Here is a 17,997-nt window from a genome sequence, read left to right as displayed (position 1 = left end):
CCCATTCCCAGCCACTGGTCTTAATGGGACTCACTGGAACTTCACTCTTCTGTGGGCTCTGTGCTTTGGTCAGTTCGGGCTGCCATCGGCCAGCACCGCACACCTCGGTAAGGGGGGCAGGAGACATGCGCACGCTCACTAATCTCTACCGATGGGTCAAAGCGAGCAGCATTCTCCTCAGGGGAGCAGACGTCAGGCCAGGGCTTGGTGGAGCAAACTCCCATTCCCAGCACTGCCTGTTGATGGCGAGAGCCCAACCAGCCCACGGCAGCACTCGGTGCCCAGTTCAACCGCTGCACAAAGACGGCTGCTGGGGTAAGGGTGGGTCACGGAGACAAAGGGCTTGAAGAAAACAGACTTAAAAACCCTGTGAAGCACCAATTTAAATTTAGAAGGACTCTTGCCATTTTTATCCCTTTTTGGCCCAGCAGTGTTCTGAAGGACCCTGGTTTTCAAGAGACGCAGACTCCAAGGCATCCACAATGTAAACGGCGGTAATAACTTAATCCTGCTTTTGTGCAAGACAATTCCAACCATTGAGAGTCTAGCAAATGCTGGAAGGGTCCAGCAGATGCCTCACGGGAAGCAAAATTGTTTGCTTTGGGCACCTGACCCAAAGAAATCTCTGCCGGCTGCAAAGCACCCTTGCCCAGCCACCATCTCCCCCTGCCAGAACAAGCAACGTTTCAGCAAGTTTTACATTTTCCCCTGGTTGACGTGAAGTTTCAGAAACGAAAAGCACAAAACAATAGGCTTGGCAATTCCACACAACTGGAGAGCAAGGAAATTTGAAAAGCCCCGAAGACACTTTTAATTTTTGCAACAAAGAGTTCTCAAGAGCGCGAATATTAGCCCTCTGCCTCCCACTCCCTTTACCCCCGGTATGTAGTGAAGGAAAGCTCTTGGGAAGGAGCAGTAGTGGGATTTAGGGAAAAAAACTTCAAATCACGCAGCAAAACGGAGCTGGTCACCCAACAGCTCTCACTCCACATCTAGGACATGAATAGCTATGCTCATTTCACCTCTCCATCTGGCCGAGCTGTCTGATCACCAAATGGGCTCCCATCTGGAGGGGTGAGACGAGAGTCACGGGCAAACAGCCCACGCAGAAATCGGCCAGTTAGTGGGGACAGGGACAGGACTGAAAACTTCTCCATGAAAAGCCCGGTCACACAGAACCACAGAGCTGCAGAGACCATGATCTAAAGCACACGCATAAATGATTTAAAAAAAAAATAAAAATAGCCAAGCAATTAAAGATCACAATCTAGAGTTTAAATTCTCCCTTAGTAAAGTTGCAGTGGATTTGGAAGGCAATATGGTGGCTCCAAAGCATGAGCTGGAAAACCAAGAGATTCAGAGGTGTTTTTAGCATTCCCCCTCGAAGATAGGCAGGTACATACAGACACGTGTGTATACTTACACATACATGCATACATGTGTGCTCTGTGGGAAGGCTGCAAAACATGCTGGCGTGGTTTTGGAAGGTCTCTGAGATTATCAGCACTAGATGAATACGGCGGGGAGGGGAAAAGAGGAGTCCACCATACTTCTCTTCACCCACGTTGCTTTTTCAAATATTTTCCAAGCTCATTACAACTGCCACGTATCTCTGCAATAGCTCACAGGTCTCCTTCTGGGCTCCATGTATCCCACAGAGCTAATCACAACTACTGAAAATAGTCCTAAGGACGTGTAACCTTGGATTGTCACCTGGAGAACGTGTTCCTAGCATAGTGCATGATGCTGTCGAAATCATAGGTCTCGCCCAGTGAGTTCACTTCCCCGGCTTCCATCTTTAAAAAGTTGTACTCCTGACCTGTGAGGGCAAACACAAAGGGAAAAAAAACCAAATAACTTTAAAAATATAAACAAATAAATAAAGCCTTCCACCTCTGGGGGTCCCTAGAATGAAAGGGATATACTCCTACGTTCCAACAATTCCAGCTGGACATCCAAAAATCTCTATTCACCCAATTATTCTGGCCCTTATTCTAGGCAAGGACTAGCAGTATTTCTTCTCCATCCCAACTCACAGACCACTAGGGTCTCCCACAAGTCCAGCAAGCAACGTTTCCACCCACCCAAAAGTGGGTGGCACCTGAAGTGCTGTCCTACCTTGCTGTATGTTCTCTCTGATGATGGTGACATGCTGGTCCCTGTCAGGCCGCGTGTGCTCGTGCCAGAAACCCACCACATGACCCAGCTCATGAGCCACAATACCAAACTTGTCGCAGTTCTTCCCAATGGATATAGCCTGAGGGCCTCCTCCTCGGCGACCTACGTACGAGCAGCACCTGGAAAAGAAAACCCACAGACTCATGCAGCACATGAATGAACTGGGGAAGTCTGAGACATCGCAACAGGAGATGGATGCGGCAGGGTCCAGGGCAGGCCAGCAGCTGCACACACTACATGTACTCACATGTATGTGCGTGCATATGTACAAAGAAAATACTTCAATGCCTATCTATAAAAATGTATAGACACACTTCAGTGTTATCCCAGGAAAAAGAATCCAGAAAGGCTTAGCACCTTCTTCTGAGCAAACACCAACTTATCTTGGCAGACCTTACAGGGAGTAAGGATGGATCCCTGCGAGGGACTCCCCAGTGTAGCCAATGGTTTATTTTGACCAGAGCTAGACTTACAAAGCCATCTACCAACAAAAGGGACGTCTGCAGCACGGATAGCGGCAGGGAAGGTACATATCGCTTACCCGCACGTTCTGTACGTGAACACAATGAAACTCTCTTCATCAGTTCTCTCCACAAACGTCACACAAGTGTGCTTCTCCCAGTGCCTCATTGCTTGCTTAAAGATAGCTCTTTGGGTTCCTGAAAAGCAAACCCAAGAAGGGCAAACAGTGAAGGCTTGGCTTTCAGGAAGCTCTCTAATGGACTTCATCTGGATGGGGCAACAGTCAGTCTCACACCTGTAGGCACCTCTAGCCATCTGGCACCCACTTCCTACTATAACACTAACTTACTGCATCATACTTTTCTCTCCTTCTGACTGATGAACTAATTGCTCTAATTAGACAGGTGGCAAACTTGGCCAAGCACATCAACACTTCTGCATATGAGAAATGCCCCCTCACTGGGTAGAGGTCATTCTGGCAGAGCTGCTGGGTGTTCCAACCTGTGCACCAGCTACTCGCTGGTGTGCCAAATCTGCTCTCGTGATGCAACATAACATGGCCACACAGAGCTTTCAAGACCCAGGAATCTCACAAGGGCTACAAACGCTCCTTAAAACTAAGGCAAAACCATCAGCAGGTATTTAAAATTAGAAGCAACAACTACATAGGAGCTCGAGGCAGTCTGAGGGCAGTGTAGGAAGGTACAGAGGTCCACTGCTGCTCTGTGCTTGGAGAGAGGGACGTGCAGCTCGGGACTCGCCCAGAGACAGCTCAGAAGCAGGTTATTATGCCTACTGCAGACCAGGGAGAGGACAGGCCACCGGACCTTCCCTCAACCTGCTCGCTCAGCAGCATCCAGAGCAGTCCCACGCACAGCCGGGAAGCGATGCCCCAGAGCAGGACACGGCCAGGAGACCTCCCCGCGCTGCCATCCCAGCAGAGCCTCTGCACGCAGAGCAAGCTGCCGCTCTCAAGCGGACTAGAGAGCGGGGAATGGCCAGAAGTACATCAGAAAGGCACAAGGACTATGGACAGGAGCTCCAGGGCGGGAGTAAGCTGAATGCAAGAGAGAACTGTGCTACAGTGAGAGGTGCTTCTCGTGCGGTCACCCAGAAGGAAGGATGGCGTTACCTGCTCTGGACTGGCTGGGGTAGTGGGACACAGATAACATGGAGGAGGCTTTCTTGTCAGACCCCGAGGGATGGGGATGGCTGCTCTCTGACAAACACAGGAGGATGGTTGCGGCTAGATGGCTACTCAATATCCCACCAGGTTTCACGAGCCCCTCCTTCTGCAGGAGGCAAACAGACCCTTCCCCTGGGGCTTCATGGGCTCCTGGCAGCAGTGTGGGTGCTGGTACGGGACAGGGTCTGGGCAAACATGTTAAAGAGGTCTTGAGGATCACCCCAAACTGGCAGGAGGGGCAGGACTGGGGAGGCAAACCCACTCTGTACTGAAGTGGTTCCCAAACTGCCCTTTTCTTCTGGGACAAAGCACATCAGAGGAGCTCAAGCGAATACGTTCTGCTGGATCTAAGCGGGAGATGGTGGAGGCAGCCTGGGGGAGATAGGGAGGAGCTGGCTCCAGCAAGGTACAGACTATTTATCATCCTTGAGTCAAGGAAACCAGTCCCACAGGGAACCACGGAGCTACAGAGAGGTGGCATCAGACCCAGCTGTCTGTCTGCTCCACATCAGAGACTTGCAAGAGACCTGCTGCACCCCAAGAGACATCTTCCTTTGGACAGGGCCCCAAAGATGCTATAAAGATCCTAAAAAGGATAGTCTGAAGAGCTCCTCACCTGCCATGGGACCCAGTTCACTGCTCCTCTCCCTCTTACAGCTAGAGGAGACCCTGAAGATTGGTGCCCAGCAAACAGCAGGTCAGCAAGCAGAGTGCACAGGGAAAGTCCTCTGAGTGAGGATTCAGAAAGCAACCCACTGCACTTCTGCTCCTGCTCTTCCAGCAGCAGAGAGGATCCCTTCCTGGAAACGCAGGGTATGAGTGCAGCTCGCAATGCCAGGCCCTCGAAGCAATCATAGAAAAGTGACCAAGTCACCCAATCATTTCTTGGGCTCCAAGAGAAGATCCACCTCACTGCACACTTCAGCCTCAGCCTTCCACAGTGCCCAAGGACAAAGTCATTTGCGGGAAAACTCCGCTCCCGAGATCTCCCACGCATTTTGAGACCCCTGAGCAAACAGGGAGCAACGTTTTCACTACTGACCAGTGAAATTTCCTCCGATCACATAGGGAATGACCCCCCCCGGCCAGATCCTCTCAGCCCTGGATGTGGTTGCCCTGCGCACTCTGGGAGAGGAGTGCGTCTCCATCCCAGACTCATTGTTATATTCCTTCCTCTTCGGTCTCCTCGCAAGCGTTGTGTTCTGCCTGCCGTCTGCAAGACAGAGGGGCAACACTGTTTAAATCCTCTTTAGTCCCACGTGCAGCCCTCAGGTAATACCCTGGAGCTTCAGAAAAAGAAAAAACAGAAAAAGCAAAATGTTAATCTAAACCAGAAGCCACAGCTAGATTTGCCAGTGGTTTGTTTGGGACCTAGGGACAGTTAATCTGCAGCAACCTGGCCCTTCTTGCCTTTGGAGCCTCCCTACACGCTATGCCAAAGCTATTCTCCCAGCAGAGCATAAAGGGACACCCCCCAATCTCTACCTACCCACCCTCTCCAACGGCAGCTCCGTAGATGGGGACATGGCACCTAAAGAAGGGGAATGGGAGGAGGGAGGCCAAACCCACCCAGCTGTCACTGTACATTCTCAGCTTGCCCTGCTCGTCCAGATCTGCAGAGAAAGGTTTGCTCTGGCAAGGGCCAGCTTCACAACGGCAACAGCGACGTATTCCAGCTGGCCTTGGAAGAAGAGGATGGGCCCCTTGGACTGAAACCTATACTCAAGGCTGGAAAGTATCACATAAATGTGTTTGTTTTCACATGCTAGGTCTTGGGTTGTTTGGAGACATGCACAGTTGGGACAGTCTGCTGGAGGAGGGATGCTCGGGGTGGAAAAGCTGAGGCATGCTATACTTCGCACAAATCTCCATCCATGTTGAATCTCTTCGATTTAATGAAAAGGAGCAAAGAGACAAGAGCGAAAACAGAAGACTTGTCTCATTTCTTGCTAAAAGGGCAGAGGAGCCCTGGCTGCATGGTGCTCAGTGCCGGCCATAAAACCACCCTGAGGATTCACGCAGGCTTCTCGGCAGGACCCGTACCCTGCAGCTCCGCTCGGGTACCAGCTACATCTCCAGGAGCTGCGCTGCTAATGTGGCATGGGCCTGATCCAGCAGAAAACACCCTCCATTCAGAGCTTCCTCGCTGTTCATCCCATTTGCTGCGCCATGGGTGACCCCAAACCTCAAAGCAGCCTTAGTCCAGCTGGCCTTTACTAGCATGTGTAAGGACTGTGTAGACATCATTTCTTAGGTAAGCTGCCTGTATCTCACAGCCAACCCATCAGCCGGGCTTTGGCAGAGGAATAATGGAGCGCGGGCGTTGCTGCACCCGCAGAGCATGCTGGCCTCGAGGGAACCCTCTCCTCACCTCCTCGCTGCCGGTGGGCTTCTCTGAAGCCCCAGGAGGAGGGATCTCAGCTCCAGCCCTGGTCTTGTGATTCCTACAGAAATCAGCAAGACTGGCTACAGCGTTGCTTCTCAGGTCAGGGACATGGGCTGCTCAGTTATGAACAGGCACCAGCCCCACCGAGACCTTCCTCCAGCAACTAGAGGGGCTGCCTCTTCTCCCATCCACCCCTCCAGCAGCACCACTGCTGTCAAGGGGAAGAAAACCAAGGCAGTGCAGAAATTGAGTCTCCCAGTCACAAGCTGCTCCCGGGGCTGCCCAAAACCTCTGTGAATGTTCCCATAGACAGCTCCTGCCAGCAAAGCCGAACGAGGAGTCATCTGCCCCACATCCTCCCACGCATGGTGCGGTAGGAGCTCTGCACAGAGGACCCTGGGTCCACACTTCCGTGCCACCAGCTCTTCCATTCCTCACCAGCGACACACCTTCTTGGGCAAATTCTCTGCACCAGTCCTGCAACAGCTCTCGACTGCTCCTGATTCTTGCAAAAATGTTCTATCTTAAACTTGCAGCGGGTCCTTGGGGAGGCCTGGCACACCATCCCAGCGGGGACGGGGAGAAAGCAGGCAGCAGATGCCGTATCAGCAGGGGACAGAAGAAATCTGGACAGCAAGCTTGAAGCAGCACTGCTTGCAGCCACTGCCAACTCGCGTGTATGGAGAGGGTTTCTTCACTGAAAGACAAAGCCATGCAGCCTTTCTAACGCGTAGTCTGCCTGGACACAACCTCTCTTACTGACTACTACTATTGCTAAGCCTGGAATAACCAAGATGCTTTCTAAAACCCCCCTCCCTTCCACGACAAACAGCACTCGGCGGTGTCCGTACACCAGCCGTGGGTGGGAGGCTCCTTACACTGCCCACAGCCCCCGCAGCACTCTGTGCCTGCAAGGTGCCACCAAACAGCCCCTGCCGCTCTCCGAAACCTGCTCAGGGGCTCCCAGCCCGTGCTGGCCAGCAGAGACAGCCCAGCTTTACGCCAACAGTAGCACCAGCCCGTCTCCGAGTGGAAACTGGCCCGAAGATCGGAGGTCTGGGCTGATCCTCTAAGCAACACCTTACCTACACAAGTGGCAGAAGCCAGCTGCAAACCCGGCCTGGGTGATAGCCTGCTTCAGGGGAACAGAAGCCCAAACTGGTCTAGCTGAAACATCCCTGCAGCAAGGAGCAGCCAGCTAGCATTACGCTCTCTGCCTTGGAGGAAAATGGTTTTGCTGGCCCGCGGACAGCCATGGCTACCTGTACCTACTGGGTCTGGCTGGGATGGAGCGAACTTTCCTCACTGCAGCCCATAAGGTACTACCCTTTGCATCTGTGGCTAAACCCGTGTTGATAACACACCAACGTTCAGGCTGTTTCTGAACAGTGCTTGCACAGCGTCAAGGCTTTCTTTTTCTTGCTCTGCCAAGGCCTCTCCACTCCCCAGGCGAGTAGACATGGGGTAGGCAAGAGACTGGAGGAAGACACAGCTGGGACAGCTGACCCAAATTGGCCAGACGGATATCCCATAATTGTGCTCAGCAAGTGAAAACTGTGGGGTTTTGTCTTCCAAGGTAGCCACTGCTCAGAAACTGCCTGGCCATCAGTCTGCTTGTGGATGGGGGTGAGCAATTCCCCTTGGACAGCTTGATTTGGGTTTTTTCCCCCCTCTCTCTCCCTCACTTATTAACTGTCTTTATCTCAACCGATGAGTTTTCTCACATCTGCTCTTCCTGCTCTCTCCGCTGTCCTGCTGCAGGAGGGGGATAGTGGCCGAGCGGCTGTGTGGGTGCTCGGCTGCCGGCCACAGCCAACGCTAGCCAAGGCAAACCCACCCTTGCAGAGAGCCCACCAACAGCAACAAACGCAGATGCTTGTCGGGCCTCCCGGGCACCGAGGCACACACATGTACATAGCACAAAACATGGTTTTACAGGGGATAAAAAAAGTGAATAAAAGATACCCAAAGGTCTGGGTGGGGTACCACATTACCCTTTTTAACTGCTTTGTCACTACGATCCGTTGCAGTGGCGTTCTCGCTCGACACGAGGGACTGTTCTCCCAGGCCACCTGCAAAGGAGAAAGAGCAGAGACACATCTCCGGGTGAGCAGGCTGGCAGAGCTCTGCCGTGGGACGGACGGCAGCCATTTGTGGGTCTGCAGCCACCGAAACCGGCTGCTTTCCCTGCACAGGGAACAAGGGCTAAGAGCCCGATGAGGCTGGGCTCTCTTCCTGGATTTGTCCCTAGCTCACGGTGACACCTTGCAGCTCGCTACCATCCCGTGCCTTAGCTTCTCCGTGCCCTGAATTGGCAGGAGGTCTCTTCTACGGAAGGGTAGTTCCATGGATACTTACTGAGAACAGGAGCTATGCTATTGCTACCACCCTCCTTGTAAGGACCACTGTTAAATCTCAAATTAATAAAGGTACGCTGTCAAGGCAAAGAATGATCTACCTTCAGACCAATAGCTCTATCAGCTCTCATTCATCTGGCCTGAATTCAGCTTTACCTGGAAATAAAAGTCCTTCTCTGCAATGCGAACATCCCCTGGCTACCAAAGCAGGAAGGACCGTGTGATGTTAGCTCCTGGATACTTGGGTTTAGCTTTTCTGATGCATGACACAGAAATGGGATCTTCCCTCAGTACTGGACCCATTCTACTGCAGAAAAAGATTTAAAATGTCACGCAGTGCCAGGAACTGATTTAAAACAAACACTAACTCGTTCACACTTCTGGAGGAATTCAGAATAGTTCTGCTCACTATGAAGCAAAACACCAACGGTGCAAACTCACCTGTGTTACAGGAAGCAAACGGAGCTCTCCCTCCCTTACATAACATTACCACCAAAGTCTGGTTTCTAGAAGCACCATTACATCCCCCGGTACGTACAATCGTAAGGTCTACAGCCAACCCTCCCACGAGCAGCACGTACGAGAATCACATCCACGTAACACGAGCTCCACTTCATATTCACTGGGCTAGCAAGGCACCGGGCGGTGAAGTGCTGAACGCTCACAGCCAGCTCATGGAGAGCACTGGGAAGACCCCGGATTACACACCTTCTGTCTCCATTTTGTAACTGCATTTTTCCCTTCACAAAATATTTTCCAATCTTTCTCCCCACCACCACCACCATCTTCCCTTCCCCTAAAATGCCTGTTTCTAAATGAAGCCCCCCAATACTAGCCAGCAAAGAAAAAAGAAAACCGCTCAACAAAAAGCCTCAAACCCCTCCAAAACTCAGAGACACTAAGTATTTCAAAATGAGTAAAGAAGCACACATTTCACACATTTTTTCATACTGGTTTTCTGTGGTATTTTTCAGTTCCTTAAAAATGCCTAAATGAACAGAAAGTTCAGAGTGTTTACTGATTTTGCACCCTACCATAAAACCTACCCAGGGACCTGCCAAGATGGCATCTCCAACGTGAGGTGCACCAGACTCCGCACCTCAAAGCCTCTTGAGGCTTGTTAGGATGTCTCTTGCCCACATGCAAAAAATATGTGCGAATTCCTAAAAGTCAGCATGTAGACACTTCAATAGGTGCAAATCTTCACAGCTTAAACCAGAACTCAACAAGGAAGGGGCTTGGGACATTTCACAGTGTTTCAGCATCCCTGCTCCAGCCTCTCGCTACATTGACAACCTGAGCTACGTCCAACGCGATCTCCCAGGAAGTATTTAACATTCCCGGGACAGCTCCCAAATTTTGGCCATCTCTTACACACAGGCTGACCAACAATCATCCAGTCTTGAGATCGGAATTCTACGTACTACCAGGAGCTGCCGAGTGTGGGGACAGAGGGAGCATTAGCAGATCCTCCAGCAGCAAGACGACCATCAGGACAGAGACAATAGAAGAAAAATGCAGTGAAAGGGACAGAAAAATGGTTGGAACATGGGGTAGAGGGAAGAGGGAAGAACAAGGGTCTTTCTATAGCTGTCTGTCTTCCAGGTTTCCTGGGCTTTCCGTTTTGCAAGGCCTGACTTGGGAACACTGCAGAAGCCAGAGAGCAGCTACACAAAGTGTAGAAACCCGAGCAGCAAGCCACCAAACGGCCACAGACCCAACCTGGAACACCAGGCCAGCACCTCTTTGGCAGGAAAGCTCTCCACGGTGACTGCAGTAGGAGAGAGAACTCAAAAATAGTACCCAGGGTGAGAAAGCACAACATGCGAGACTACATTCACAGCCGTACGAAGGCAGCGCTGATACCACCACCGTTGTCCTGCTCTGTCCTTCCCCATCTCGTTATCATAGTTCCCCTGGGAGCAGAAGGGAGCCTGAATGAGCTGATCTCAAGAGCAAGTTTCTACAGTCTTGGTGGCAAGGGAAAGCAGGAACAGCATGATCAACCACCACACGCAGAAAGGGAGATACCATCAGTCATACGGCGCTGCTGGATGCCATGTGTACACTTCAAGAGAGACGTCCCGCTTTCAAGAGAGCTGGACATCTTCCAGCCCCTGAACCAGTCTTGCTTCGTCAGCTGGAAAACTCTTTTTGTTGCTCTGGAGTGGCTTCTTGCAAATCGTTCTCCAGCCCCTCTGAGGGGGCGAGGACAGTGGAAAAGGCACATCTCTGACACCTTGGAGGAGGGCCGAGAGGATGGTATCAAATTCTACCTCTCTGACACTACATTACTACAACTAAATAGCATATCAGGAAAGGGACGATGAAAGACAGCAATAAAATGAACCAGAGGAAAGTAAAATACTCAGACTCTCAGCTTACTACAGGTCAAAGCTTCCTGGTCCAAGAGACGCACTAAATCAGGGCATTGTCTCCCAAAGGAAGTGCCATCATTTAACAGAGCTTGACTGGACAAAAGCCACTAGATGTGTGAACAGGAACAAGCCGGATTCAACAAGATGGATTGCTCTGAACTCTATCGCTCTTTTCCAGCCTCAATGTCCCATCCCAAGATTTCCCTTTGTTTTCTTTCATTCATAGTCCTCGTCACTTCCTTAAGCCCAAGCTCAACAAAAGTTCCTCTTCTCAGTTAAATTTTACATCCCCAGGACTCCTCACCCGCCCCAAAGTATGCTATTCTTCACACAGCATCCCATTCCATTTAAAGGAAACCCCAACCAGCCATTCACGACCAGAATTATTAAGGCATGCGGGTCTTTGCTGAAGCAAAGGATAATTTTGTATTTCCAAATCAATGCAGCTTGCTTCCAGTCACAAACAGATTGCTTCTTAATTGAACTTGGGAGGTGAATTATATGGTGAATTAGGGAAAAAGAACAACTCCGCGTTTCGTGAATTGTTCCCCTAAGAGGGAACCGCATGGGATTGAATTGCAAATGACGGCACCAAGCCCGGGAGCCGGGCCCCCACTCCTGCGCCCGTGCCCCTGACCTCTGCCGCGCCGCAGGGCCGCTCGCGCAGACCCCTCTCCCGAGCGGCGAGCGCATTCTTTCCCAGAGATCCGCGCAAGCCTTGGTTTCTCATGCAAAGGAGACGCCTGAATAAACCAGTGTGACTAATGAAATCCACAACATCTCTGCATGTTTTGTCTCACTGGAGCTGGTGAGAAGGGGGAGCACCCCACAAAGGCCAGATATGGGTGTGCAGGTATGCTGGGTATTTTCCGGCACTACCAGTCTCACTAGTATGGACGGGGAGCACCCATACTCTTCTCTCCCACAATGGTGTTTTTGAATCATACACAAGAATATTGGAAGATCCCCTTCCAATTCACTTGAACTTTTAGGCGTTTTCTATCCTTATGATACCTAAACACATGGCAAAGATTAAAGTGACTTGCCAGACATTTGGCCCTCTCTTCTGATGCTTCCCAAGAGAAGGCGAATGCGCGACCCTAGCCAAACAAAGCTATGTAACCGACGTGCCACGATCAATGAACACGGAAGCCAAGCGATGCACCTTGCATCTGGAAGCAGCTGCAACTCGGCTGCGGGCAGCGAGCAGGTCCCGCTGCCCTCTCGACCCGTTCCTGAAGCTGTACCTCTGTGTCGGACTATCCTTTTGCCTCCCAGAGCGGAGTGGACTCCAGCCTTACCGCTCCAGAGCGCGACACGCATGGTACTGCAGCCTATTATCATTAGAAACACCGAAGTGAAGAACAGAGATTTTCAGTTTGACACGATGCACCGTGGAAAGCCCATAGAGTAATAAAAGGGCAGGCTTGGTCTACTGCTTACAGCAACCCATAACAAGATGAGGATTGGCTCTCCCGGTTTTTAATGTATACCCAAGGAGTTAACAAGCCCTCCAAGATCCTCTCGCCCTCAGTGCTTCTGTGCCAGACCAGCCATCACCCTTTTCTACGCTGACTGCGTAAGCTTTGTCTGCTGCTCCCACAGCCACGACACGGAATTTGTCAGATCATGCCTCCGTGGAGGGAGCCATACAAGGTCTCCTAAGCTATTTAACCCCCACATTTTTATGATTCAGTCCTTCCTAACAATTTGTCCTGCTTAGCAGCTACAAGCCCAGCAGGTCATCACCGGGCTCCATAGCTAGATAGCTTAGTTTCTGTGCACAACCTGGCAGAGAACACCGAAGAGATTCTCCACCCAGTCTGGGAACATTTCATCTTCTACCTACAGCGCACTTCAACAACTCCTTTTTCTGTTTCCCACAGTCCAGCACTGACAAGGGAGCTTGGCTGACTGAAAGAAATGTCCAGCAGCTTAAAGGCACCATAAATATGAGATAAATCCACCGTGCTCACAACCCTGGCTGAAGGACAGGCGCCTAAATTGCTTGCAGAAATGAGAGAGCGGCCTGAGGCGGCAGGCGAGGGTCCGGCGAAGCAGAATGCAGCAGACTGCAGCGTCGCTGGGAAGAAAGCAGTTTCTCCCACCCTTCCAGAAGGGGAAAATGAAAATCCAATTTTGTTAAAAGAAGTCCGAGTTGTTCAGCTGGAACCAAAATAAAAGACAAGACACTAAGAGAGCGCACCCACATCATGCCATCATAGCGACACTGCCTGCAGTTCCCCGGTGCCACTAGCACAGGAGCAGACATGCGCAGCCTGAGGATGCAGCCGGAGGCAGACTCCATTCAGCACCCACAAGAGAAGAAGGTAGGACCAGGAGAAGTAGCGATACACTGGACCTGAAAATTTGCCTTCTGCAAGATGCAACTTTGGGTTGCAGGTATTTATTGCTGTGCTTGTTCTGCTTTTTGGGGATTTTTGTTTGTTTGTTTTTTAAAGCCCAGGTAGTCTGAACCACCACCGAGGGGCAAATCTGACCCCTTACTAAATAAAGCTTCTCTGCGTGCTTCCACTTGATTTCAAACCACACAGGGTTTCTTGTCTAAACAAGGAGAGGAAGGCTAGGCAGAGCAGTAAGCAGCCCGCTGGGGAATTGGGACGCACACAGCGGGCCCAGAAATACCCACCACCCTCCTACTGAGTCCCTCCAAGGCCTCAAAGCTGCTTGAGAGGCAGCTGACTTCTCAAACGTTTTAACGTTGCCTGTCTTCTAGCTTGTATCTGAAAAAAATGACTCTGGGGCCAGATGAGTTGCCCACCTGAAAGCAAAGGAGAAACATCAGTCTATCCCGAGACACATCAAGCTTCATTTTCAGACTGCACCTACCTAGAATTTTACTCAAACTCAACCCACTGCCAACAGGAATTGCACGTGTCTGAAAAATGGCAGTCTGAGAACACAAAAGGTTCCTACGTGCAAAGTTGGATGGGATGAAGCTTGCAACATCTCCCTTTTTTCCCCAAAGTGGAAAAGTTCCCATTAAAATCAAACCCTCCCACCTTCAGAGCAGCTCCAAGGCAGGATAGTTTTTTTCCTCTCCAGACCTACGAGACCCTCTCCTTGTCCACTGGATCTCCTCCTCCTTCCCTGGTGGCTGCCCACACAGGGGAAAAGGCTCCACAGCTGAACTTGGAAAGTAGCTACAACCACGACTTCCATCACCTCCGCCGAGGACAAGGGGGCCCCTGGTGAGCACTGAGGACTTTGCCAGGTTCTCCTGGTTTTCCGATTCAGCAGAGAATAACTTGACCGTACATGTAATTATCTGGTCTCCTGTGCATCGAACCTCTGCAAGACTTTCCAGTATGTCTTACTGTGGGAGCGAGGCCATTTCAGGGCTGGGACGCAACCAGGGAAAATCGCATCATAAAATACATTAAAAAAAAAAATATTAACAATCTTACCTCCTCTGCCCATGCCTTAAACATCTCAGTGTCATACTCTCACTCAATATAGGTGCTACTCACGTGCCACAGCTGAGAGACTGGATTTCAAACAGGGGCTACAAAGAAGCATCAATAAAACCACGTAGCGCAGGCAGCATCAAACACTTGTCACTGCTCAGAACTTCAGTTCCGGTAAATTCCGTCATATTACGACCATCAGAGAAGCTTCTGGAAGAACAGGGTAAGTCAAACTTGACGTTACACGCTGCTTTTTAACTTCCTCGTTAACCTGTGGTCAACAACTTTTTAGCGTAGAAAAAGCACTTTATTGCACTGGATTTTCTGACCGCAGAGAAAGTGATGATTTTATTAAAACAGACTCTGCTGGGAAAGCACATCCAGAATGCAGAACAGATGTTTCTCAGAGCTGGTGCAGAGCCTCTAGCAAAAACCTTTCCTAAACCCCAGGGCCCTGGAGATGGGAGCAAATGATTTGAGACAGATGCTTCAGCATTTCCTGTCAGTGGAATAGCTGCAGTTCCCTCAATATACTTGAAGAAAAATAAATTAGAAAGGAGAACTCTGAACCCCGAATTCCCTGCAGGAATCTGTTTTTCGCATTCCGGGTAAGCAGACTAGCTGCAGTAACTCAGGAGCGTCCCAGGGTCCAGAGGCTTGCCCAGCAGATGTGTCCCCTCCCCATCCGCAGGGCAAGGACGCCGGCCCCCCAGGGAACCTCGCCAGAAGCCACAGGTGAAGGCAGCCAAGCAAAGGCAGCGTTGCCACGCACGCAAGCTGCGAAGCACTCCAGGCGCCGAGCCCTTCAGCCGGGCAGCCGTGCTGGGAGCGGCACGGCAGCAGCGCCGGCAGCACCGTCCCCAGCGCCCTGTGCCTTCCCTGGGCTCTCCCTGCCGCGCTGGAAGTGGCAGCATCACTTTCCTACCGCGATGCATCTGCTTTTTAAAGAAGGTGCTGCAAGAGACAGGACAGCCCGACCCAACCTCCCCGCCAATCTTTCAACCCTGAATCAGTGCTTAAGGGAGCAATGCTCTCCGCAGACGAGGAAGGATGGAGAAGATGGAAGGGGTCTTTCCCTGCAGGCTGCAACAACCATCTCCGTTTCCTGGGATAAAAAGACAGACAGGTGAGAGAGAAAAGAAAGAAAGTTACCTACAACCTGTGTCATGTCACCGATTTCTTCCAGCAAGAAAGAGTCCTGCAAGCCCCTGGCCTACAGCGCTTCTACTGAGGCAAGGGACAACGAAAAGCTAAGGCTGAGCACACCAGTCCTTTGGCCACGTGCGCGTCTCCGCTGCGTGGCCAGGTCCCCGCACACAGCGGGCGGCTTCTCCCCTCAAAGCAGCACCAACCACCTCGGCATCGCGCCAGGTTTCCCATCAACCCGACGGATCGAGATCTATTCTCGACGGGCGTCCGCCTCTCCATCACGCCCTTCTCGACTCACAACAATCCTCCTCCTTCCCTGTCCTTCTGACAGGAAAGAAAAACAGAAGCGAACGTGCAGGCGACAAGGGAACTGTAAGAGCCGGTTTGGGTTCGCCCGTTACTGTTCCAGCAGGCAGCACAGACCCTCCTGGATCCCTCTGCCCAGCGCAGCCCAGCTGCTCCAGCCTCCACGACGCACGGCTCACTGCCTCGCAGCATCCCCTGCCCAGTGCAGCCACGGGCTCCCAGTCGGAGCCCGGAGCTCTCCGCAGCCTGCCCAGACCGCTCCTCCCTCCCAGCCTTCCTAATCCTTTTGTTTTCCTCCTACCTTGTTTACACTGGATAAAAATTAACTCCAAATGAAAACGCTACGCTGGAGGCTAACTTCTGTTTGAACGCAATTAAAACTCCTTCCACGAAGAGCGTGTGGTGCCAGCACAGAGACCTTCCTTCCAGCTTGCTTTCTGCCTGGATATTCAGGCATCCCCATGCCTGGAGCCTCTTGGAGATTTTTGGTGCCTCCTTACACCCCAGGAGCCTGCAGAATGACTAACGGGCAGCTGAGCACCCCAAGCAGATATAGCAGGGACACCCCCTCTGCTTGGGTAACCCCCAGCCCCACCACCATCCTCGTTCAAAGGACACCCCAAACTGACTGCCAGCATCAGGGAAACTGAGGCATGAGCCCGCGCCAAGGCACTGGGGCAAGTGGGGCTTGGAAAGCTCTGGGAGCAGCAGCCAGGGGTGGCCACCACTGGGTACCCTTCGGCCACCTCCAGCCCCGCGGTCAAACAGATGCCCAAATCACCTAAAATCATTATCGAAGCAGGGCAGGGAGCTGCCCGTGGAGACGCTGCCCCGCGCGCCCCAGGGACGGCGGCAGCTCCACGGGTCGGGCAGGGCTCGAACACACGCTCTGCCACAAACCAGCTCCAGGATTCGGCCACGCTACCAGCTGCTCCGCTCACCCCACCTTCTCCGCTCTAGGAAGTGCAACAGCACGATAATCCGAATATTTCCTTTTGCCTCTGCTCTTTGCCCTGGAGAAGCTTGCTGCCCGTTCCCCCGGGCTGTCCAAGGCACCATCTGGCCCCAGGGCTACAGCAGCAAATGCGGTCCAGCATCCCAGCCTAAAGCTAATTTGCTTTCTTTCCCCACTTGACAGCTGAATAAATACTTTGTCCTCGCCCTTTGAAAAGGGGAGCTGCAGCGCAGGTTTTTTTGTCCCCTGTAGCTACAAACGCCAGCCTTCTTTCTAAATTAGGCCTGAACAAGCAGCTCAAAGCGAATGCATTTATTCCACAAATGTAACCCCTTTCTGCTCACAATCACCCACGAGCAGTTTACAACTTCTTCTAATTTATTTGTTGTTTGCTGTTCTCCACCAAGCCATCTCGGCTACCAATTTTTCCTTGGGCCTGCCAGCTATTTCGCCGAGCGGGGTAAGCAAGCTTTATTCCGCGGGCACAGCGACGTCCCTGCCGGAAAGCGGAGAGCCCACCGAGCCGCCCAGACCCCGCTCTTCTGCTGGCCATCTCTGCCTCCAAACCCGTGGGCTAAAACGCTCTCGGAAATGACCGGGCAGCCTCTGCAGCTGAGGCAAATTCCATTTTTCATTCAAGGAAATGAGGCGTTTGCCCAGCTCTGAAACAACTGCGTGATTTGGGCAGCTCCACAGTTATCGGCTCAGCACTGCCGAATCTCACAATTAGGGTAATGGATTTAGCTCCCAATGCAATTTCCATATGGATAAAGTGATCTCCTCAAGCACATTTGTCCATGTGTTCCCTGCATCACAGTTAATTAATATAAAGCTATTTAATAACCTCCACTTAAACACAAAAGACTATTCAGGCTCTTCTGGCACCAGTAAAAGGAACAGCCTCCCAGTGCGTTACACCAGCTGTAGACAAGAGCGAAAGAAAATCTAATTAAGAGCGATCGAGAGCAAGCCAGTCGCAAACCGAAATCAGTTGTTGTAAACGCTCGACACAGCGACTGTCCCCGGCATCGAAGGGTTAACGATGCCATCCAGCCCCAGACTCCAGGCGCCTGGATGCACCCGAAAGGGAGCTGGGGGGACCGGGACGGCGCGGGGCTGGAGCCACAGGCAGGCAGAGTCAAGCAGGGAGCAGGAGGGGTTCGGCACCGTCCAGGCGGTAACACCGTTGATGCTCTGCCCCGGGGCTGACGA

The 17,997-nt window shown here is 51.8% G+C and overlaps 1 protein-coding gene across 1 annotated transcript in view; it reads right to left on the bottom strand.

The window, feature by feature from the left end:
- The window catches only part of TLL2 (tolloid like 2), a 38,889-nt gene extending 33,874 nt beyond the window's left edge, over window positions 1-5,015 (bottom strand). Inside the window, exons 1-4 of the mRNA XM_009939897.2 lie at window positions 4,869-5,015; window positions 2,720-2,837; window positions 2,119-2,297; window positions 1,714-1,819 (exon numbers count right to left, since the gene is read on the bottom strand). Of these exons, the coding sequence (XP_009938199.2) occupies window positions 1,714-1,819; window positions 2,119-2,297; window positions 2,720-2,837; window positions 4,869-4,974 (509 nt within the window). The 5' untranslated portion in view covers window positions 4,975-5,015. The remainder of the gene's footprint in view (window positions 1-1,713; window positions 1,820-2,118; window positions 2,298-2,719; window positions 2,838-4,868) is intronic.
- Between the last annotated feature and the right edge of the window lie 12,982 nt (window positions 5,016-17,997).

The sequence above is a fragment of the Opisthocomus hoazin genome, chromosome 6 (assembly GCF_030867145.1).
Source record: "Opisthocomus hoazin isolate bOpiHoa1 chromosome 6, bOpiHoa1.hap1, whole genome shotgun sequence".
Classification (NCBI taxonomy): domain Eukaryota; kingdom Metazoa; phylum Chordata; class Aves; order Opisthocomiformes; family Opisthocomidae; genus Opisthocomus; species Opisthocomus hoazin.
This window is presented reverse-complemented; position numbering and strand designations above follow the sequence as displayed.